This window comes from Trachurus japonicus, chromosome 22 (genome assembly GCF_045865225.1).
Source record: "Trachurus japonicus isolate A0001 chromosome 22, Traja_1.0".
In the NCBI taxonomy this organism is placed as follows: Eukaryota; Metazoa; Chordata; class Actinopteri; order Carangiformes; family Carangidae; genus Trachurus; species Trachurus japonicus.
In genome coordinates this window covers 26,298,607-26,320,987 of record NC_140928.1, presented here as the reverse complement: position 1 = coordinate 26,320,987, position 22,381 = coordinate 26,298,607, and the positions used below count along the sequence as shown (strand labels likewise).

General features: G+C 43.8%; 2 protein-coding genes and 1 long non-coding RNA gene across 4 annotated transcripts; 2 read left to right on the top strand and 1 right to left on the bottom strand.

The window, feature by feature from the left end:
- Positions 1-1,795: 1,795 nt before the first annotated feature.
- On the top strand, positions 1,796-2,746 carry LOC146964160 (uncharacterized). Its single transcript, XR_015034724.1, has 3 exons — positions 1,796-1,864; positions 2,038-2,287; positions 2,439-2,746. It is a non-coding gene; the product is annotated as an uncharacterized LOC146964160 (long non-coding RNA).
- An 829-nt stretch (positions 2,747-3,575) lies between these two features.
- mthfd1b (methylenetetrahydrofolate dehydrogenase (NADP+ dependent) 1b) lies at positions 3,576-15,114 on the bottom strand. 2 transcript variants are annotated; one of them, XM_085767347.1, is made up of 28 exons: positions 15,003-15,114; positions 12,839-12,923; positions 12,692-12,751; positions 12,536-12,589; positions 12,277-12,413; positions 12,071-12,171; positions 11,174-11,310; positions 10,333-10,444; positions 10,120-10,247; positions 9,670-9,767; positions 9,330-9,503; positions 9,019-9,155; positions 8,856-8,902; positions 8,659-8,766; positions 8,489-8,563; positions 8,235-8,337; positions 8,041-8,117; positions 7,495-7,635; positions 7,334-7,402; positions 6,987-7,098; positions 6,626-6,765; positions 6,396-6,437; positions 6,045-6,145; positions 5,277-5,454; positions 4,968-5,075; positions 4,689-4,841; positions 4,108-4,214; positions 3,576-4,011 (listed from the first exon to the last, which is right to left on the bottom strand). In XM_085767347.1, exons 1-27 carry the CDS (start codon positions 15,038-15,040, stop codon positions 4,125-4,127), a joined length of 2,805 nt encoding a protein of 934 aa, XP_085623473.1. In that variant the 5' UTR covers positions 15,041-15,114; the 3' UTR covers positions 3,576-4,011; positions 4,108-4,124. The 2 variants fall into 2 exon arrangements, with proteins under 2 accessions (XP_085623473.1, XP_085623474.1); XM_085767348.1 differs by having other exon boundaries at positions 3,802-4,013; positions 4,102-4,214.
- Positions 15,115-15,907: 793 nt separating this feature from the next.
- On the top strand, positions 15,908-21,158 carry dorip1 (dopamine receptor interacting protein 1). Its single transcript, XM_085767345.1, has 5 exons — positions 15,908-16,195; positions 16,443-16,967; positions 19,425-19,514; positions 19,603-19,737; positions 20,515-21,158. Exons 1-5 carry the CDS (start codon positions 16,110-16,112, stop codon positions 20,696-20,698), a joined length of 1,020 nt encoding a protein of 339 aa, XP_085623471.1. The 5' UTR covers positions 15,908-16,109; the 3' UTR covers positions 20,699-21,158.
- Positions 21,159-22,381: the final 1,223 nt, after the last annotated feature.

The following is a 22,381-nucleotide window of genomic DNA, read 5'->3' as shown; positions in this document are numbered from 1 at the left end:
TCCTGCTCTCCCTCTTGATCTCCCTGCTCCTCCTGCTCTCCCTCTTGATCTCCCTGCCGCTCCTCCTGCTCTCCCTCTTTATCTTCATGCTTTCCCTCTTCATCTTCCTGCCTTCCCTGCTGCTCCTCCTGCTTTCCCTCTTTATCTTCCTGCTGCTCCTCCTGCTTTCTTGCAGAATGCTCCTCCTCTGTTCTTGCCAGTTCCTCCTCCTGCATTTTTGCCCCTGCAGCCTCCTGCTTTCCCGCAGTATGCTCCTCCTGCTTTTCCATTTCTACCTGTGGCTCCTTTTGCTTTCCATCCTGCTGGTCCTGCTTTTCCTCCTGCTGCCCCTGCTTTCAACCCTTGTGCTCCTTCTCTCCGGCCTGCTTTGCGGCCTGCCGGTCCTACACCTGCTCCTCGCCCTTTCCAGCCTCCTGCTCCACATTTTTCTGCTGTCCAGGGTGTTGTTCTCGGTTCTGCTCCTGTTTTCCAGCCTGTTGCCGGTCCACTCCGCTCCTCCCCCAGGAGACCCCTGGAAGAGGACGGCCGTGTGGTGCCTGCAGCCAAGAGGCCACGGCTGTGAGATGACAGCAACTCAGATCACCTCTTCTCTGCTACAGGTATCACTGGGTCCACATTTGCCAAGCAAAGCCTCATGAGTGTAGCCTTTACACCTGGCAGGGCTGCAAGAGGCCTCGCTAGCATTTTGCACTTGGGCTTTATTTCTGGAGTTTTGTACATAGAAACATTGGCTCGATCAACCTTTATTTCTTGGGGCTGGCCTTTGCATCCAGGCGGGGTTCAGTACAATTTGGTTGGTCGAGCATTATATTATTCACTTAACAATTTATCACACTTGGGTTTTTTGGTAGTACATTTTACAATTTATTTGGTTGAGAATATTGTTACTTAACACTAATTCGCACTTATTTTTTGTGTTTAGTAGTTTTGCACATACAGTGGCTTAATCAACCGCTCTTTCTTTCTTGGGGCTGGCCTTTGCGTCTGGCGGGGCTCAGTACAACCTGGTTGGTTGAGCATATACTGTATTATTCATGTAACACTTAATTGCACCCTACCACTGCCCCACCCACCTCCATCCCCATCCTCACTCACCCAGTGTCAGCTGGGATCAGATCTGGCCAATCCCAGCTGACAAAGGACAAAAAAGGTGAGTGTGTGTGCTTCTGACTTGTCTATATTTTTCTTGTTTACATATTTTTATTAATACTAGATAATTAGTCTCACTAACCATTACTTATTTTTTCTCTTACTCTGGCTCTGGAGGACAGAAAAGTGAGTATGAGCCTCTGACAAGAAGTGACCTGTATCTATGTCTTGTAGACATAAAAGTTGTTATTTTGTGAACCTGTTTACACTTACATTATGTGTGTTTATTGTAATCAAGTTAGTCTCACTAACCATTTCTTTTTATAATTATTTATTTTCTATACTGCCTGAGCTGCTGATGAACAGAAAACCATGGACAAAGTGAGTATGAGATTCTGTCGTGGAAAGAGGAAAATGATCAGAATACTTTCTAATAAAGGCAATAATGTAAACTAATGTGTACACTAGCCACATGCCTTTATTGATATATATTCAGTGCAGTATTTCAAGCTTTACTAGCCTGTCTCACAAACCAGTATTTGTTTTCCTCCCACTCTGCTTCCTGAGCTGCTGCTCTTCACTGAGGACAGACAAAGGTGAGTATGAGCACCAGAAATGTGCTACATTAGCTATAAACTATATGTTATTGTCGTCTATACATACATACTAAAGTGTATTAGCCAGTTTATTCAGATAATATCAAGTATTTATCAGTTACTGGTCTGTCTCACTAACCATTATTTCTTTTCCTCCGACTGCCTCCTGAGCTGCTGCTGTTCACCATGGACAGTGAAAGTGAGTATGAGCCTCTGACTTGGATGGGAAGTGACCCAGTCTATAAGATGTAGATGTAGACACGTGTGTTGTGTAAACATGTTTACAGTAGTAACTTGAATATTTTTTGTCTGTCTCACTAATCTTAACTGTATTTATTTTTCTGTTTTTGAGCTGCTGCTGCTGTGATCTGTGGAGGAGAAAGGTGAGTATGAGCCAGACTAGTGACATCCCCGTTTACTTAGGCAAATAATCTTTGGCCAAATGAGTGACATGTGTTCCTATCCCATTATCTATTCCTCCTGATGCTGCTGACCCATGAGCGCACATCGAGGGTCAGCACGGACCACTTATCAAGTTTGCAGATGACACGACTGTGGTTGGCCTCATTAGCAACAGCGATTACACCAACTACAGGAGAGAGGTGTAGCCAGTTGGTGTAAGGACAAGAGTCTCCTTCTCAACATGGAGAAGATGAAGGAGATGGTTGTTGACTTCAGGTTAGGCCCTACCCTGTACAACCCCCCCCCACCCCCCCGACACACACTGACCATTAGTAATTTTACTGTGTAGAGTCAGCAGCACCAGATTCCTGAAGGTGAACATCACAAAAAAATGCCCCATCACCAAGGACCCTTCCTGGACCACCAGCGACACCTCCCTGATGCAGAAGGCTCAGCTGCCTCCACTAACTCAGGAGAGCGTGTGCCCCACAGCCCCCAGCCCCATCATGACCATGTTACCAAGGCAACACAGAAAGCATCATTCTGTGGTACAGCAACTGCACTGCCCAAAACACAAAGACCTTGCAGCGCATAGAGAAGCGGCCGGCAAGATCGTCCGCACCCCACTCCCCTCCCTCTTCCCCACCTTCACCTCCCGTCTCAGCATTGCTGCTGACTCTAGCCCCCCCACCCCCCTGTTCAGTCTCCTGTACTGGAGCCTCCAGACTGAGGAACAGCTTCATACATCAGGCTGTCAGGATGCTGAACTCTCTCCCTGCCCCTGCCCCCCTGCCCCCCTCTCACCAGCTTAAGAAGGTGAGTCAATATTGATGGATAGTTATGATGTCCCCAACTTTAGCTCAAGGAAACTAAATAAAACGCTGCTGCATTCATTTCATTCAGACTGCGTTGTTTTTATTAGTGTTTTGTTGAGTGAGTCGGCCTACCAGACATCCAAATATCAGGGGTTAGTAAGATCAGAGATTGAAATGAACAAATATACAGATATATTTAGTAGGCACATCAGTACATCACAATAATTAACTGTTAATTTTCACAGACATGTCTTTTTTGTTCCTATCACTTTTACTATTGCTATTTAAAAAAGGCAAAATACCTTACTCGATTACTCAACTAATTAAAGAACTAGTCGATTGATCGATTACAGAAATAACCGATAGCTGCAGCCCTAATCTTCTGTCCTGAGTTACAGTGTTTGATGTCACAGTGAAGTTTTGAATTCAAGTTGTGTCATTAGTGTGTAGGAATTCTTGGCCGCCAAAAACATATAGTATAAGGTCACAATGACCTTGAACTTTAACCTTAGACCACCCAAAAATATCACATCATTGTGAAGCCCAAGCACGAATGTTTGTGTCAAATCTGAAGTGATTCCATTGAGCAGTTCCTGACATATGGCATTCAAGAGAGAAGGGTGAAGGCTACAACCAGAAAACTTGACACAAAAATGATCAAACATTTTATAAGTTGACTTTTTGAAAGCAGCAGCCTGGAGGAGATGATGCTGGTGTGGTGCATACAAAACACAACACACACAACTAGTTTATACAAGACACTTTTGAGCCTTGTTCATTAAAGTCATTTGAAGTTTTAGAAAGTGGAAACAGAAGTGGGGTTTGATTATGTGCAGTGGACATAGTAACTAACTAAAGACACTTTCCTCTTACAAAATGTCTGTCACAGATTTTCCATCTCTGGGGAATTAATGGTTCTGTGATTTATTAAGCTCCTTGATTCGCCCATCAGCCGCCCTCTGGGCAAAGTCAAATCAATTATTTACAGATGTCAGTGTCTGAGTGAAAAACAACAAAGAAGAAGCACCAGCAGACGAGCTCGAGGCACTTCCAGTCATTAGTCCATCACATTTCATTAGGGCTCAGTAAGGGAGGGCCACAACTGTACACTGAGAAAGAGAGGACAGAGCAATATTAATGTATGATCTGTGACCACCGACGTCTGATGTGATTCATACACGTGCATCTTCCCTCGCCCCCCGTACCATGGCACAGTCCTGACTTAGAACAGTCCATTGACCTGCTCGGTCTCAGGGTCCAGGTCAATGTCATAGAAACAAGGCCTGGTGGGCAGACCAGGGATGGTGGGCATCTGGGAGAAAGAGACAGACACTGTCAAAGAAAATCTGACCGGTCACTGTCCTCAAACACTCTTTGTCACACAATGCAACTTTTGTGTCAAGCTGGAAAAGTGCTGATTAATGAAGAATAACACCATCACTTGGACTGTCATGCTGGGTTAAACAGTTTGCTAGTTGACAGTAACACAGCAACTGGAACATTTCAGAAACATAATTGTTATATTTTCCAAGCGTACAGATTCACCACTTAGCCTCTACTCTACGCAGTAAGTACACAGTGTCTTTGGTGTGTGAGGTCATGTGATTTGTTTGTTATTTAAATGAAAAGATTCAGACAGTTGAGTAGGACCCAGCTCCATGAGAGAGGCTGATTCATGTAAAAAGATGGTGCCTCCCTGTGTTACGAGTGTTTCCCAGACACAAATCTGGGCCAAACCTGGCAGCGTGCGTGAGGCGCCGTTTGTTCCGTGTGAATGTGAGCTTACCGTGCCAACCAGTGGGAAGAGAAATCCAGCGCCCACGCTGGCTCGGATGTCTCGGACTGGCAGGACGAACCCTTTGGGCACACCCTTCTTGTCTGCCTCATGTGAGAGCGACAGGTGAGTCTTGGCCATGCAGATTGGCAAACCGCCGAAACCCTGGGGGCAAAAGACGACACAAAGGCCTATTCAGTCTCCATCTGATTAAAGCCTCTCTGCTGCTGGCCGCCACCGACAACAGAGCTCTGACACACAACAACAACACAAACGCAGACGGTTGCTGACCTGTTTGGTGTAGAGCTCCACCTTGCGTTGGGCCTCTGGGAGAAGCTCAATATCATCTGCTCCGTAGATCTTCTGGGCAATTATTCGGATCTTGTCAGCAATAGGGAGCTGAAGTGGAATCAGAAATACATAGCGTCAGTGTCGTCCTTTACTGGACATGTCTGCAAACCAAAATGTGCATATTTTCAATACCTGTATATATATAAGTGAAAAACAATAACAACATACATGTTTGATACTAATTCAATTGAAATACTGTTTCTATCTGAGCAGTGGACTACAGTTAAGCAGTTGAATTCGGGCCCATACCTCCAAATCATAGAGGAACTTAAAATGGTTGGGGGCCTCGGAGGCCCTCTGGACGGCTTTACCCAGGGCCACGGCTCCGGCTCCGCCCTCGGCCCAGTGGGAGCACCGCACGGCGTCAAAGGCTCCTGCAGCTTTAGCCACGCTGCACACCAAGTCCAGCTCAGCCTCGGTGTCGTTCCTGCAGGAGGGTCAGCACAGCAGAGGCATGACGAATGTTTCCTCCATGTCAACAATAAGTAACACACTGCTAATCTCCTCACTGACACAAAACCTCTCTGCCTCAAGCAAGGTCATCATTTCTCGATATGAGAAAGGAAGGAAAGAAGATTCACTCATTCATGTCATTCCTGCTTTAAAAGTCTGTTATAATTCATTTTTGACCACTTGAGGGCAGCAAAAACAAGCTGTAAACAATGTCGTGCTTGACCTCATGAGGTTATTGATATGTCAGCAGCTGCCTACACATTCAGCAGATATGAACAATGCTGGAGGTTCTGATGGATCCAAGCCCAAAAGTCTCTCTCTGTTTGAGCTCTGATCTGCTATTTGATGCCCAGCAGCTTACAAACAACGCTCAATGGAAATAGTAGTTATGGCACAAAAGGTTTATAAAAGTCTCATCATGGTTGAGACTCCTGGGTTGGTTGATAATGTGGCGAATCCATTGATATTATGCAACTATGAATTTCTGCAACTTTAAGTGAAATATAAATAATATAAATACCATTTTAGGCTTTTGTTTCCAACAAATCACCATGCATGACTCACTTGAAAGCATTGACAGCCACCACCACAGGCACACCAAAGTGCTGTGCGTTCTCAATCTGTTTCCTCATGTTGCTGCAGCCTTTCTCCAGAAGCTCAAGGTTCTACGCAGACACACAAACAACAAACACACTTCAGTAAGTCTACCAGCAAACCGCTAACATCAAATCTCAGGTCACATAAATGTACGCTATGTGAACGATATTAAGTGTTTACAGACAGCTTTTTAAAATGAACTGCATGCTGATATGTGATTAACCCAGTGAGCAGCTGAGGCTCAGGCTCCATACACAGTATGTTCATCTACAGCTCAGCAACACATTATCATTTAAAGTAAACAACATTTGGCTTTACCTCCTCCACATATTCCTTTGGCAGTGGCATCCCAGCAGTGACCTGAACAAAAGATATAGGGAGCGTTTTACTTCAAATAACTGACACTGTATTTTACGGAAGCATAAGCTTTTATTGCGAAGCCAATAACTCTGTCAATGAAAACATGAACACAACAAAATATATACAATTTTTTTTCTTTTTTTCTTTCTTTTACCTATTCCACTTTTGTAAAACATAAGCAAGCTCACCGTTGGTCCACCTCCGTGCATCTTCAGGGCTCGGACAGTAGCCACCAAGACCACCACATGAGGCCTCAGGCCTGAGTAGCGGCACTTGATGTTGAAGAACTTCTCCATGCCGATGTCGGCACCGAAACCAGCCTCAGTCACTGTTGGAGATGATCGACAGGGTGTGAGATGAAGAGAAGAGCAACAGATGTGGAGAATACAGAATAAAGTCTGACTGCAATATAATATTTGTACAGTAAACATGTGTAAACAATATAAACAAAGCATCTACAGCTGGAGCAGCAGTGCTGTTCTGGGTCAGGTAGAATAATGTTTATATTACTAAAAGCAGCGACTATAAATCAGCCATTTACTCACTTACCCACAAAGCCCTCAGGCCCAACCAGCTTCAGAGCTATTTTATCAGCCAGGATGGAGGAGTTGCCATGGGCAATGTTGGCGAAGGGCCCCGCATGGACAAACACAGGGGTTCCCTGAGGATGGGATGTATGTGATAACTCAAGGTACTGTCCACACACACAAGTTTAAATCCAGAACAATTTAGCAAAATAATCAATAGAACCACTTAAAAACCAACAACAATAACCTTCAGAATCATATTTAGAAATCGACAGAAAATTACAAACTGTAAAACCATCTGTTGCTGAAAGATCTGAGTGCTACCATGAAACTCTGTACATGTTAGTGTGTGTACACTGTTTCACCAACCTCCAGAGTCTGCATCAGGTTTGGCTTCACCGCGTCTTTCATCAGCACAGTTAGAGCCCCGCACACACCCTGCAAAGTAGAAACAGCACATTAGAGCAGCCTCGTTCCACTGATGCTGATAACAGAGGGCGGGGCTATGAGGAGGACCGTGGGACACTGACCAGGTCCTCTGTGGTGATGGGCTGTCCGCTGCGGCTGGTGGCCACCACCATCTTGGCGAGACGCAGACGCATATCCTGCAGGCTGCTGGTGAGAGCCAGCACCGCCATGATCTCACTGGCCACGGTGATGTCGAACTGGGCCTGGAGGACAAAGACAAATTTTTCCGTCTTGGCTCAACTCTGCGATCAAATTGTTCAGTCCACCTAGTGCAGAATCTCCTATCTGAGCTTCAGTTTGTCACAGTGTCACAGTGCTACCACTGGGAGGCAGCAAAGTTAATAATAGTGGGCCTTGCTGAATGTGATTTGATGTATTAATTCGTGCTAGCAGCGGTATGAAAAAGACCTACTGTACTGATAAAGTGCAGAATTCTACATATAAGTTAAAAAAAACATTACAAAATTTGTAAAAACGTTTAAAGACTCAACGAAATATATAAAAATGTATAAGAAACCAAGACAACTAACCATCATCTAGATACAGTGGGCAATATTTTAAAAAAAAAAAGAAGAAGAAATCTATTATTATCTATTGTTTCTTTTCACCTCTCTGGTGTATCCTTTTTCAGTTGGAGACTGGCCGATGGTGATCTTCCTCAGGAATCGATCATTTGTATCCAACACTGAGGTGGGACACAAACACCATATGAATGTTATATGAGTTGTGCATAAGGCTGGAGCCAATACACAGCAGACACACTGAGGCACAAGACATGAAGAGACAGGAGGACTGGTCATACCTCTCTGCCAGGTGACGGAGCTCGGCTCGATGTCCAGGCGGGCGAAACGGGTGATCTCCTCTTCAGTCAGGGTGGAGGGATCAGTCTTATCGATGCCCAGTCTCTATAATAACACAGGAAATGTAGATGTTAGAGGCTGATTTTATTCGGTTCAACATTTTCCGGGGTAATTTTTTGTGTCTTTTTTTTATAAGGCAGCAGAGACTGACAGGAAATGCAGGGACAGGATAAAGGAGGTGTATGAATTCACTTACTTTCAGTCTGTTGATCTGGACGGGGGAGAACTTCCTCTGTCCTCCACTGAGCGGCACCAAGCGGTTGTACAGAGCCTATGAGAGAGAGACACAACAGGTAGAATCTGTTTATTAACTGTGTTTTGTTTTGTTTTTTCAAACAAAAAAACTGATATAAAGGGTGAACCCACCTTGTCAGACTGTGTGGCCTCGTGGAACATGCGGGCATCGATGGCAGCAGCCACCAAGTTGTTGGCGGCTGTGATGGCGTGGATGTCACCAGTGAGATGCAGGTTGAACTAAATAAAAAAAAGAACAGATTGAATTTAATTCTGTATTTACATTTACATTTACATGCAATCAGCATAGTTTCTAACTTCAAATCTACCTCCTCCATTGGAATGACTTGAGAGTATCCACCTCCTGCAGCACCACCTGCAGACAGAAGACAGAAGTACAGACACATGAACCAGTGCCGGACTCTAAAATGTACATTTCAACGGCTTGTGACCTACAGCCTCTTACTGAGTCTACATTATTCCAAAGTTCACCTTTGATCCCAAATGTGGGCCCCTGAGAGGGCTGTCGGACACACGCAAACACGTTGACGTTCATGTGGGCTCCCAGGGCCTGCACCAGGCCGATGGTGGTGGTGCTCTTCCCCTCACCCAGAGGAGTGGGTGTGATGCTACAGACAGAAAATATAAGCAGCAGATGTCAGAAGGTATCTGCAGCAGATTCATGTGTGTAACTTAAAAGTAACAGTTTGGGAAAACTTCTGAGTTTTATTACTGCTTATTATTAGATAGAAAAATGAAAGGAGAAACAATGGGTTCATTAGAGTGGAGAGTGGACAGCATACCCAGTGACCACCACATATTTGCCATCTGGTTGGCTCTGCAGGCGTTTGATGATATTCAGCTGGACCTTGGCCTTAGTCTTGCCATAGAGCTCCACCTCGTCAGAGAGCAGGCCCACCTCTTTAGCCATACGGTCAATGGGTTTGGGCACGCAGGAGCGAGAGATGACGATGTCGCTGTTGGAGCAACAAAGACAACACACAAAATCTGAGCAAAAGAATTCATGGTTTTCAGCGGACTCCTCTTTCATGCGGTTTATTGAATTTAACAAACACTGCAGCCACTGTGGGGCGGTTATAGGCCGCACCACGACTGAGAGGACGGGGACATGAGGACACAAACCTTGGCACTGGCTTCTGCAGGTTGAGTTTGGTGTAAGAAATGCTCCACTTCCCTGGTTGATGTCCTTCCAGGAAGCGCTTTGCACTCAGCACTGTGTTCTACACGCACACACACACACAGTATTAGTAAGACTGAAAAAGCTGGTTGAATAAATATTACAACATGTTTTAATGGTCACATAGAGCAGTGGTTCTCAAACTTTTTTACATCAAGGACCCCTAAACTGACACAAATTAGACCAGGGACCCCCCATTGGACAAAATTTTGAAACAAACAGCAGAAATACACAAATATTTTAAGTCAGTATACGTTCAAATTACTGCCAATGGCATGAATTTTTTGAAAAATGTCAAGAAATTTCTGGGGGGAAAAATGTGGTAAAACTTTGAGAAAAAGTCCCCGGACCCCACTTTGAGAACCACTGACATAGAGTGTGCTTCATGACCTTACCGCCATCAGCATGGCCACAGTCATAGGTCCAACGCCGCCAGGCACAGGGGTGATGAACCCAGCCTGCTCCTTAGCTGAGGCGTAGTGGACGTCCCCCACCACCCGCTTCCCGCTGGCTTTAGTCTCATCTGAAACACACAGAGTGAAACGTTCGGTTACGACTCAGGTGTGCCGTGACTCCAGTGGACTGAGAAACCTCAGACGTAGTCGGACCTGGAATGTGGTTGATGCCGCAGTCGATGACCACCGCTCCCTTCTTGATCCACTCTCCTTTCACCATCTCGGCTTTACCGATGCCGACCACCAGGATGTCTGCCTTCCCCACCTGGATGTTGGATGATTTATTCGAAACATTATTCATAATAAGTATCCTACAGATCTTTTTAATCAGATTGGTTATAAAGCTGATGTTCACCACTACAGCACCAGAGCTTCAACTCAAGGTCTACTTGCATTACCACGACCAAGAACTAATTCAATGAAAAGCACTGTTGTACTGTATATAGAGGCATTTCGTTATGGAACACTCTTCATTTAAATATTAGGACCATTCCCAGTAAAAAAGTATTTAAGAAACATGTAAAGTCACTTTTTACACTTAAGAGTTAATCTTTCATGTTATCATTTTGAGAACTTTCTCTTTCTTTCCCTTTTTCTTTCTTTTTATTGTAACTGGATCTGTGTATGTTTTGTAACTTGATCTGTGTATTGTTATTTTATTTTATTATTTTGAGAACTATCTTTTTCTTTTCCTTTATCCTTTCTTTTTATTGTAACTGGATCTGTGTATGTTTTGTAACTGGATCTGTGTATTATTATTTTATTTTGTACTTTTGAAAAGGACCCCAGGAAGACTAGCCTGGCGTTTGTTCGTCGGCTAATGGGGATCCTCAATAAACAATAAACAATAAACAATGTTGAGACCAACGGAGTGTAAACCAGCATCAGGTTGTGTTAAAACACTGATTCTGTGATGTTTTGTACGTTTTCCAGGTAAAGCCTCTCTGATGCTGTGAGACACACCCCCACTGAGGGTGCTGCTCTCATACAGTACCTCTCCAGGCAGATCAGCGGTTTTAGAGTGGCAGGTGGTGACGGTGGCGTGGTTCCACAGCAGCAGGTCGTGCATCGGAGCGCCGACGATCTTACTGCGGCCGAGCACTACCGCCCTCTTCCCTGCCACAGATACACCTGCAGAGAGGCAGTCAATCCGTCAGTCCTTCAGAGAGATCATGATCAATTCAATTCTTCTATGCACACTGTGTATTTTGAATGACAATAAAGTAGCTATTCTTCTATTCATTCTTTTTAGTATTTTTTGGGGGCTTTTATGCCTTTAAAGGGATAGTTCAACATTTTGGCAAATTGGCCCATTGCCATAATCCCTATAGTTTTAGGAGTAGGCTTGTTACCTTTAATTATATGCAGATTTATGCAAATGCAGAGACTGCTTGATGAAAAATTGCCCCCGATGGGAACGTGCATCAGCGGTTTTGTATGAATTTACCTCGAAAACAACTCGTAAACAACTGTCTCGTAATGTTCCGTTATTATCTCATAGCGTGGTGAATGTGCAGGTCACAACTTGTCCACCAGAGCGTTTTGGAGTTGTTGGATTGTGTATTTGATGAGTTTGATGAGGGAAACCAAGAAATCCCATGAGCCTCAGTAGTGTAGCTCTGAGCAGCTCACGGCTCTGCTCCGCCGTTCTAAAAAAAAGCTTGCACTGACAATTACAGGTAATGAACCTACTCCTAAAACTATAGGGATTATGGCAATGGGCCAATTTGCCAAAAATGGTGAGCTATCCCTTTAATGGACAGGAAAGTTGGAGAGAGACAGGAAATGGGGAGACAGAGAGAGGGGGAATGACATGCAGCAAAGAGCAATGCGACGCCCCAATCATTTCCGATTCTGTTCTTTCTTTTAAAGCGTTACTGTCTGTGCTTACCAGTCTGACTGATCAGCTCCATGCAGCCGTTCGGCGTGCAGGGGATGAAGCAGTCGCCCAGGTCCCCGCGAGACAGCTTCCCTGCATTTATGCTGGTTAGCCTAGCAAAAGCATCACAACACAGAGGAATACATCAAATATCACCATTTAGATGAACTGTCGACAGATCAAAAAGCATTGAGAGGCGAGTTTACGCGTATTCTCACCCGTCCACATCTTTCTCTGGGGCCACGGCGTTGGTGACCTTCTCTGTGTCCATCTTGTGAACAGAGTCTAAGGGCAGCTGCACGATGAGGCCGTGGATGGACGAGTTCTCGTTCACCTCTGTGATACTGTGAAGAACCTACAGACAGAGAGAGAAAGAGAGATCTTTACACTCTCAGGTGCACATGAAGCCGTTTGCACTAGGACAAAAATCAGATGGTGGATGTTTAACTCTATATACAGATAAATAAAAGTCCTCACCTCTTCCTCTGTTGCTGTCTTGGGAAGTCTCATATGTGTGGCATTAATTCCAATCTGCATTCAAAAACAATCAGAGACTCAGGGTCAACCACATGTACCTACTACCACCTATAATACAAGTATAATTATACATATTGCGTGCAAATGTCTGGTTACCTCTGCCGCTGCCTTCAACTTCATGCTGATGTACAAATTTGAATCATCACGGTCTCCAACCTGCAGAGACATGTGGTGTATGAAGGAAGAGGCCTTCTGCCATACAGATGGAGCAATGACCCAGGAACAATCCCATCATGCACTTACCTGTAAGACCACCAGCCCAGGTCTGAAGTTGGGGTCCTGAAGCTTCATCTGCTCCACATCCTTCTTCAGACGCTCCCTCACCTGCCTGAGAAGCAAAAGAGACTGGATAAATCCCTCTGAGCTGTAAATCTGTGTTGGAGCATCATAAAACAGAAGGTTTAAGGACCATATGGCACTAAAGCCACAAACATAACCCATTCTCTTTCCTCTGAATGGTTACAACACGGGCCATCTGGTTATCTTGTGTTGAGATCATTTTTCAGTCCCCTGCCATGGATCCTGGCACAGGCAAAACCAGGACATCAGATAGGACTCACTTCAAGAGATGTGTCTTATCTTGGTCTTTATTAATTTACTGGTCAGGAGACTGGGGGACAGAATCCAATCGTTTGTTTCACTTGTAGCTGATCTCATCAATCAACACCACAGTCAACTGGATCAATGAAAGGAGCAGACACAAAGGTAGGTGGACCTTGGGAATCAATTTGCAGCTATTCAAATCTATTTTATTTTTAAATCTTTAATATCCGTTATCAACACTGAGTATTTTTTTGTGGACCTTTCATATCAACTCAACTGAGAATGAGAGTTAGACAAAAAGCTCAATGATGGACTGGTGGTCATGTTTAAAACTCTAACCTACTCTACAGATCTGGATTAAAACACAGCACCTTTTGAGCATCACATGAACTTCATCTGCAGGGATGATGAAACACACTACGGGAGTGATTATGTGTGCGTGACACAATGCAGTGACACCAATTAGAACTTCCTTTTAAGTAATGCTATTTGACCTATGTGACCTTTCACAGAGTAGAGCTTTATACTCAAAAATATATTTTCCATATCCAAAAATCATCAGTCTATTCAGTGATAATCTGCAAAAGCAACTATCTTTGCTCTTTATACTGCAAAGAAATAAAGAAACAATACACATTTTAAATGGTTTACTGCTAAACAATACAAAATACAGATCTATTATTAAAGTTTGTTCATTCTTTTCCACCCAACCTGCAACATGTTGCTTCTAGGAGAGAAGATAAATGTCACGAAACTAATCATTATTGCATATTGTAGCATAACAAGAGTCCTTATCGCAACGACAGCCGATAAAAGAATTCCTAGTCACTGATCAACCAGTGCCATAATCCTCTCAACTACATTTCATGAAAGAAGGAGCTTGCGTCAGTCTGTAAAAGTTCACTTGTCCGGCAGCACAGTCCATGGTACGTCAGCTTTGTCACGCTACAGAGAGGCTGCACTGCACAGACTAATGGTGTTGCATCAAATAATTGAACTAATGAGTAGGGTGAGGGGCTGCTAACAGGGTGCAGGCTGCCATGTCTTGTGACAGGCACATGCAACTACACATCCAGGACTTTTAAGGTGAAGGGGCAGTTGTGTCTCTGAGGCAGTAATAAAGCAATCAGCTGTTTGGATTCAGCCAAACTCTGGACTATGAGAAACATATTGAAATGAGTTGCAGACTGAACTGTAATATTAAAAGAAGTGTAAATAAAATATTAGTTTGGGGTTGATAAGTTTCACAGGTCTACCTCAAGCTCACTTTGTGATGAAATCACTGGAGCAGCAGGGCAAAGATCATATCAACCTCCCCCTAACACACACACTGTTACATAATACTGCAGCATTTACAACCATTCAGCCCATTGTTTTTGATTCAGCGACCTAATGGATCATCATCTTGTTAGGACTCTGAAAATCAACACAGTCTGCAGACCCACATGCTGTCAGGAACCAGGTCTGCAAGGTCTGCAAGTCCAGTCTGAGTTCTCTGATGGTTTAACACCAACATCGGTGACAACTGCTGGCACACTTCATTCACGTGGCCAGCACAGCGCCACCTATTACTAAATGAAACTTCACAGTGAAATCACTTTCTCAGCTCAGTACAGCTGCACGTGGACCTGGTCCTGGGCTTAAACACAGGAAGAGTTGGTGACCGTGACCCCATGTGACCTGTAACTTTGGCCATGAAGTTACTGTAACTGGTGGCTAGTTAGCTGCGTAGTTAGCCAGCACACAGACACGTTACTGTACACCTATCTATCTATCTATCTATCTATCTATCTATCTATCTATCTATCTATCTATCTATCTATCTGTGCATGCATTAACGTGGAGGATAAATGTAGATACTTACGCTGAAACCTCCTTCCCACTGATGATTTGAGCGGACATCTTCAGAGCCGTGAAGTCGGTGCTGTGTGAGCTGCTGTGCTGCTTCTCCTGCACACTCTCCTGACGTGAAGAGGAGCGCGGTGAGCACTTCCAAAAACTTTAGTTTGTTCTCAGCGCGTCGTAAGCGTAGGCGTCGGCGTAGCTCCCATTCACAGGCACGGGGCTGCCGCCAAAAAGCCGCGTAATAACTTTCAGGAATAGCGTCTGACGTAGCGCTAGTAGGAGTGACAGCGGCGGGGGGCGGGGACAGTCGGGTCTCAGGGCCAATCAGATACCAGCGTCAACACGCTAGAAGGCGCCGTTGACCAATAGGGTTCAACGTTCGACTGAACCACCCACTTTTTTTTTTTTTTTTATAACAACTTTATTTTTGCTTTACAAAATACATAAATAGTGCATAAAACCATGAGCATCATATTAGTAACAATTGGATAACAAATAGACGTGACAATAAAATAAAAACATACATAAATAGAAATAAATAATAGTAAAATAAATAAATAAAATAAAAAGGAGAAGAAAAAAAGTAAGACACACCAGGGGATATGAGCAATGGAAATTAAATTGAATTAAAGATATTAAAGTGGGAGCACAGATTTATAGTTTTGATAGCTTTCTTGTTATTAACAGAGGAAACTGACTTGAAATACACCTCCAGTTCTTTCATGAAAACACAAAAAATGGGTTTTACTTTGGCAAATTTACACTTGTGGATATAAAACTTTGCAAGAATTAAAATGAGATTAATTAAAAAATATTCTTTTTCAGCTGGAGCGTCACTCTTTATAAATCCAAAAAGGACATTTTGCCAACTGAACCACCCACACAGGGGGGTGGGCGGGGCGGGGCGCCGTGTACGCCGTGAAGCAGGAGGGGGCAGCACCGTGTTTACACACCACACACCCCTGTGATTATCCGTCAAAAAGAAAAACCACAGCAGTGTTTGTATGGGCCAAACCTGCCCGCTGGGAAGGTGTCGTCTTCAGATAGTCTGTAGACCGGGCTAGAAAACACCATCACCTGGCCTCCAGGGCGGTGTGAGACATGAGGACACACGGGGAGCTACAGTATGGAGAGTAGATTCAGTGTTTTGAACGCCACCGAGGACCTGCACACGAGAGTTTCTACCACAGACAACAGCCTCCACTTCGAGAGGTGAGTGGCTGGTTACTCGTTAAATGTTAAACTCGACAGACTTTGTTCTCTGTCTGTTCCCTGAACGCACCACTGACACTGCGGGGCTGGTTTTGTTTTGTCGCTGTAGTAGGCTAACTAACTACTTGCACACAGCGTCTGTTTACGTTCATGCCAAAGCCGCCGTCCCACAACCTAAACCTCGTCCACACCCACACCCACACAGCCCACCTCCTGCTGCTAACTCACATGCATGCCGTCTCTGTAGGTCTAAGACTCTGTTTGAGGAAATCCGCGCCTCCATCAACAACAATGACGAGGAGGACCGCTCCTTCTGGAGGCCCGTGCTCCCGTGGGGTGGCGTCTTTACCATCAAGGCGGGGCGGAAGGCCATATCGTGCACCCCGCTGTACGTCCAGATCCACCTGAAGAACACCTGCACCATCGACGGCTTCCTCATGATCCTGTACGTGATCCTGCGGGACAACCAGGGCTTCCCCCGGGAGCTGGCCGTCTTCCTGGGCAGGCCGTTCGTGGAGTATTTCCTCTACCTGATGGACTCCTGCGATTACACCACAGTGAAGATGCTGTGGATCTGGGACCGGATGTCCAAAAGACAGTACCGCTCAGAGATCCACCAGGCCGCCCTGGAGATCGACCTGTTCGGCAACGAGCACGAGAACTTCACGGAGAACCTGGAGAGCCTCATGTCCACCATGCAGGAGAGCCTGTGCACCGACTGGAGCTGCCCGGCCCGCTTCCAGGAGTTCATCAAGACCACCATCAACATCAGGTAGGGGTGGGCGATGAGGCAAAAATATCATATTTTTAAAAATGAAGTCACGATTTCGATTTCATCACGATCTTAAATCGAAAAAAGGAAAAATAGACAATTTAGGCCAAAGAACCTTTCTGAACAGATTTTAATCTAAATAGTTGCAGTTTTGCCAACATGTGCAAACAACGTAAACATAGTAAAAGGTAAACAACAACACTCTGATAAAGTGGACTCTTGCAACATAAAAGGTAGCTTTCAATAAACATGAAAGTAAAATATCAATGAAGACATTACTGTTTTATTCAACACAGTCATTTTAACAGGATTTTAAGTATCAAAACACTAAATAGCTGATTGAAAAGGGTCAAATAAAAATACAAACTAAAGTAACTGTTGTTATCTCTTTTAGCAAACTTTGCAAATGTCCTTTGTTTGCGCTTTGCAGCACAGAACTGCAGTTTATAGAATGAGCCCCAGACGATCCTACGATCTCTGCACTTTGGCAGATCGTCTACACGCTCTAATCCTTCACGATCTAATATCGCCACATCGCCCACCCCTAACATCAGGTATACTGCACACAGGCAGTGAGATGTCCTGATGCTGCAAAACGTGTGCTGAAGGCAACTTCTTCCTGTTGTCAGTCTCTTGATGCGGGGTGGCTGCTGTACATACTACTACTACTATTACACAGGGCCGCCCGAGTCTGCACGGGGCCCAAAGCAAAAAATTATGGGGGGGGGGGGGGGGCTCTACTACTGCCAATAATACTGATTATTGATCATTTACACACCTACTTTACACTTATTTCATTTTTCTAATCTATCATTATGAATCATCATCCTAGCCTGGCATGTTTTTATTTTAACCCATCTATGGATTTTAAAGCAGAAGTAAGCGATCCGGTCGTTTTCGCTAATGCTGCGTTCCAGGCAGGCTTTTGAAATCGTAAATTACAGCTTCAAGTCACAACTTACGACTTTGTAGCGTTCCAGGCAACCCACTCGTGTTTTTCCGACCTGTTTTACCGGTGAAAGTCACTATAACGGCCACTCGTAACTTCCGACCCGTGAACTCGTACCAGATCGAACTGGTACGACTTCACGGTCGGAAAAATACGAGTTTCCTTGAACGCACCATAACAGTCCTCGTCGCTACGTCGCCACATTCACGGCGTCCCTTGGCTGCACACACAGCCCTGCATGCCGTTCTCTCTCCTCATTGGATAAAAACTGTAGGATACGATAAATGTTTTCTCCTGGGCTCAGAGCAGAGCAGAGTGACTGACAGACCCGTGTTTCAGACCAAACACTCTATGTAAGTGATTGCTGTCGGAAGATATAACTATTTAAGACTTATATTAACACAAATATATCACTTACTTCTGCTTTAATCTGAAATGGTACCAAATTCATCTAAAAGTAATATAGCCTAGTACTAAGTGGGATAGTGAATGTTATCCACACACAATTAACCAATAGACAGTGTATTTACTGCAAACTCATCATCTGCTTTTTATTTTGGGTTTTACATAAACAGCAACAGCAAATGTGCAACAACAACAGTTAAGGGTTTTCGACAGGTGAGGTTGACAAAAATGGAAAATCAGTCTGAATTTTCTTGAAGGTGTATATGAATCAGTTTGGCCACTAACAAATCAATCTGTGAGCCTAGGTAAATATATATATATACGCCTTGTAAAAAATGAACCAGCATGCACAACAAAACAACACAACACAAGATGTCTGGTGGGATGAGGCGAAGTCAGTGGTAACCATTCTGATTAGACGTCCACATCGCTGGCCGACAGTGTGAATCAACAGACATGCCATGTGGGGTTCTGTTACAGCAATATGAAATGCCTTGGCTTTTTTTTTTTTTTTAAGAGACAAACACAAAACATAAAATCATCCACACAGGGAACAGACGTCTTATTGCATTATCTAAATGCCATCATCTTAGCCCATCTATGGATTTTAATCTGAAATGGTACCAAATTCAGCTAAAAGTAATATAGCCTAGTACTAAGTGGGATAGTGAATGTTATCCACACACAATTAACCAATAGACAGTGTATTTACTGCAAACTCATCATCTGCTTTTTATTTTGGGTTTTACATAAACAGCAACAGCAAATGTGCAACAACAACAACAGTTAAGGGTTTTCAACAGGTGAGGTTGATAAAAGTTACACACTATAGCTTTAAAAAGTGAATTGCTCATAGGTGCTTAGTTGCCTTATGCCTTCGCTTATGCCTGCTACTACAACACATTGTACTACATACAGTATAGTTCAGGTCTGCTAATCATAAACAGGGCTTCATTTTCACTCACTGACTTACTACATTAAAGTAATCTCCTTACATCCATGCATTGCTGCCCCACCTACCCTTAACTGTCTTTGAAGGAGCTGATGAGTGTAGTGTTGATTGATGGTTAATGTAACTTTGATTTCTCACATTTTACCTCCAGTCCTCCTCACGAGCTGCCTCACAGAGACCCTATTCAGTCGGCCGTGGACAAGTTCTTCTGCCCCAAGCTCCTGCTCTGCTCAGAACTGGGGTGAGACGTGAGGACGACGTTCCTCGTCCTGTAATCCACTTTGGTCTTTTTCCACTTCCTTGATACAATTATTATCTTTTGGTAACAGGTGTGATGGTCTGAGGGAGTTCTCTCAGAGGGTTTTCTGCCATGGACCCCCACCCTTCGTCATTCTCAACATGCAGCAGTGGAAGTCAGAGGAGCTGTCCTATGTCCCTTACCACCTGGCTCTCTGTCAGCGCAGGTAGGGCACCTACTCAGCATGTCTCCTCTGGCTTGGTGTACAGTGGCGTGCTCTGGCCACACTGTGGTGCAAGCCACCGTCATATGAGCCTCCACTGCACTGACCTGCAGTTTTACGGCTTTGGCACAAAGGCACATCCCCAGCATTTATAAAGGGATATAAAACCATTTTTAGAGACACAGAAGACAGACAAACAACAGTAGTAGCTGGTCATTTGATTAGATCACAGGAAAATATGTTATTACCTAAAGCTCCTCTGCATGTTTATTATGTACATCAAAGTGGTGCCATCATGAGATTCCTCTGGACTAGAGCATACATTATAATTATCCAACAAAATCAGTAGAATATGAAAAGTTATAAATAGCAAGAAAGTGTGTGAAGTCAAAGCAACACGACATGACTGTCTCTACATCAGGACAGGAAAACAAAGCTAATTTTGGAAATATCCCTCAGCTGAAAGATGCTCTGTTTAAAAAGAGCTAATTAAAGCTCCTGCTAATTAAAGCACAACCTCAAGGTCATTTTGTTAGAGATAACTCAAACATCCAGCTCTCAGTTTCTACTCATTAGCCAATTAAATCTAATATCTCAATTTAATGTTTTTATGTCACATTAAGAAAAAAAAGAGGAGAAAAAAAATCCATTAATTGTTAAATTATTGCCATTGAAACCTATTTGTTCCTGGACCACAGAGAAAACATGTTATTTCCCCTCACTGCTCTGCACTATTTCCTGGACAGTACTGTATGTGGTAAAGAGCTCTTGTCTTTGCAGGTACTTACTAGAGGGCGCCACACTCTTCAACAAGGAGGAGCATCACTACTCCGCAGCCTTCCAGATAGACGGCTGCTGGATGCACTATGACGGGCTGAGGAGCGACAATCTGATCCTGTTACACAAGCCACCAGAGCTCCTGCTGCTGTCCTCTCTGGTCTACATCCGCGCCTCCGACAAGTGAACCGGCCTTATCTCAGGTGGACATGACGGAGGACGAGCAGCAGTCCACACCAAGCACAAGACGGAAAGCATTCATCTGACCTGCCTCTGATTATTTTTGCCATGATCTCATGGATAGCATTACAGTACTGTAACCGTATTCCTCTGCTTATCACATCATCACCCCTTTTTTATTGAATTCCTGTCAGCACTTGCTTCCTGTTTTGCTGTGTCGGTGTCGATTGACACGTGTTCCATTTTACCTGAATGCTTGCAGAAAGCTTCCTGTGCAAAATGATGATTACTCTTCTTTTAGGGGAGCATACTTGGAATCCAAGAATCTAATGGACTATAATAGTTCTGGGTTGATGTGCATAAACGATCATATCAGTGTCAGTCTATAGTGAGTAATGCTCTTAGTGTGCATTTCCTGCCACACAGGGGAGACCGATAAGATTGTTGAATGCATCACACTTTGATCGGCATTCTCCAATGACATTGACTGTAGCTGTTTGACTTAGCATTTATGCACATCAGCCCCTTCCTAAAACGGAATTGGTGCTTTTTACACAATCCATTGTGGTGTGAGAGTCAGAAACAACCAAACATGTCAGGTCACTTACTTATTTTTTTCTTACAATGATCGAACGAGTGAATGTTAAAATGCAAAGATCTTAAATCATATAAATGTTGAGGGTTTAATTATTATGTGTTTGGCTTCCAGGCCACTAAGCTGGCAACATGTTTATATTGATGAAGTCAATTCAAGTATTTTAGCATTAGCTCAGCACACACTGCGGTCTCTATGTACCTTTACATGTTTTTACTTTGTTTTCCAAGAATTACTGGTTTCACACAGTGCCTCTGCCCAGGAAAGTCTGTGACAGTGAATCCTGTTGAGCATAAATCCTCGATCCTCCAGTATTCGTTTCCAATGGCTGTCTTCCTATGCACACTGTCTTTAAAAAAAATGCAAATACAAATATTTTTGGCATACATCTGCATCGATTTCGTGTGATTTTTGTTAATGTGTATGAATGGCAGAGATGGATATAACAAGAGCCACATAAAAGCAGACTACCTTTTAAGGCAGGCATTTATTTTAAACTGGGTACAACTGCACCACACAAACAGACTAAAATGTATGTAAAATGTCATCAATCAAAACATGATCAAATGTGAAAAGCTACTGTCTCTACACCTAAGGTTATCTTATACTTCCAGTATTAATCCACAGGATAGAAAATTCAAGATCGTCACCTTACTCCAGACACACGATGGGAAATGTAAAAGAAGCAGAGTGGTCATTTGGCTAACATTGACATCAGTTTCAAAGGATTTTCTCTCTCTCTCTCTCAGACACAAACATTAAAGAGTGGCAGGCCGTCACAGACCAGGTGTTAGTCGTCCCTCTGCTCTCTTGGAACAAGCACTTTGGTGAGAGTGGTGGCAAAAAACATGACATTGGTTAGGCCATAATAAAAATGCGTACAAACTCAGTTTCAACATCCCTTCCTTTTGCAGATTCACGTTTGCAGATTTTCATCAGCCTCTCGCCAAAAACTCAGTAAAATAGTTAATATACACATCAGAAATCATGACGTTAGACTACAACGTTGATGGTGGATGAATCTTGGCAGCAGCACATAATTACGCCTGCGTGATTAGTGCCGTGGCTACGGTAAAGTGACTATGAATTACATTA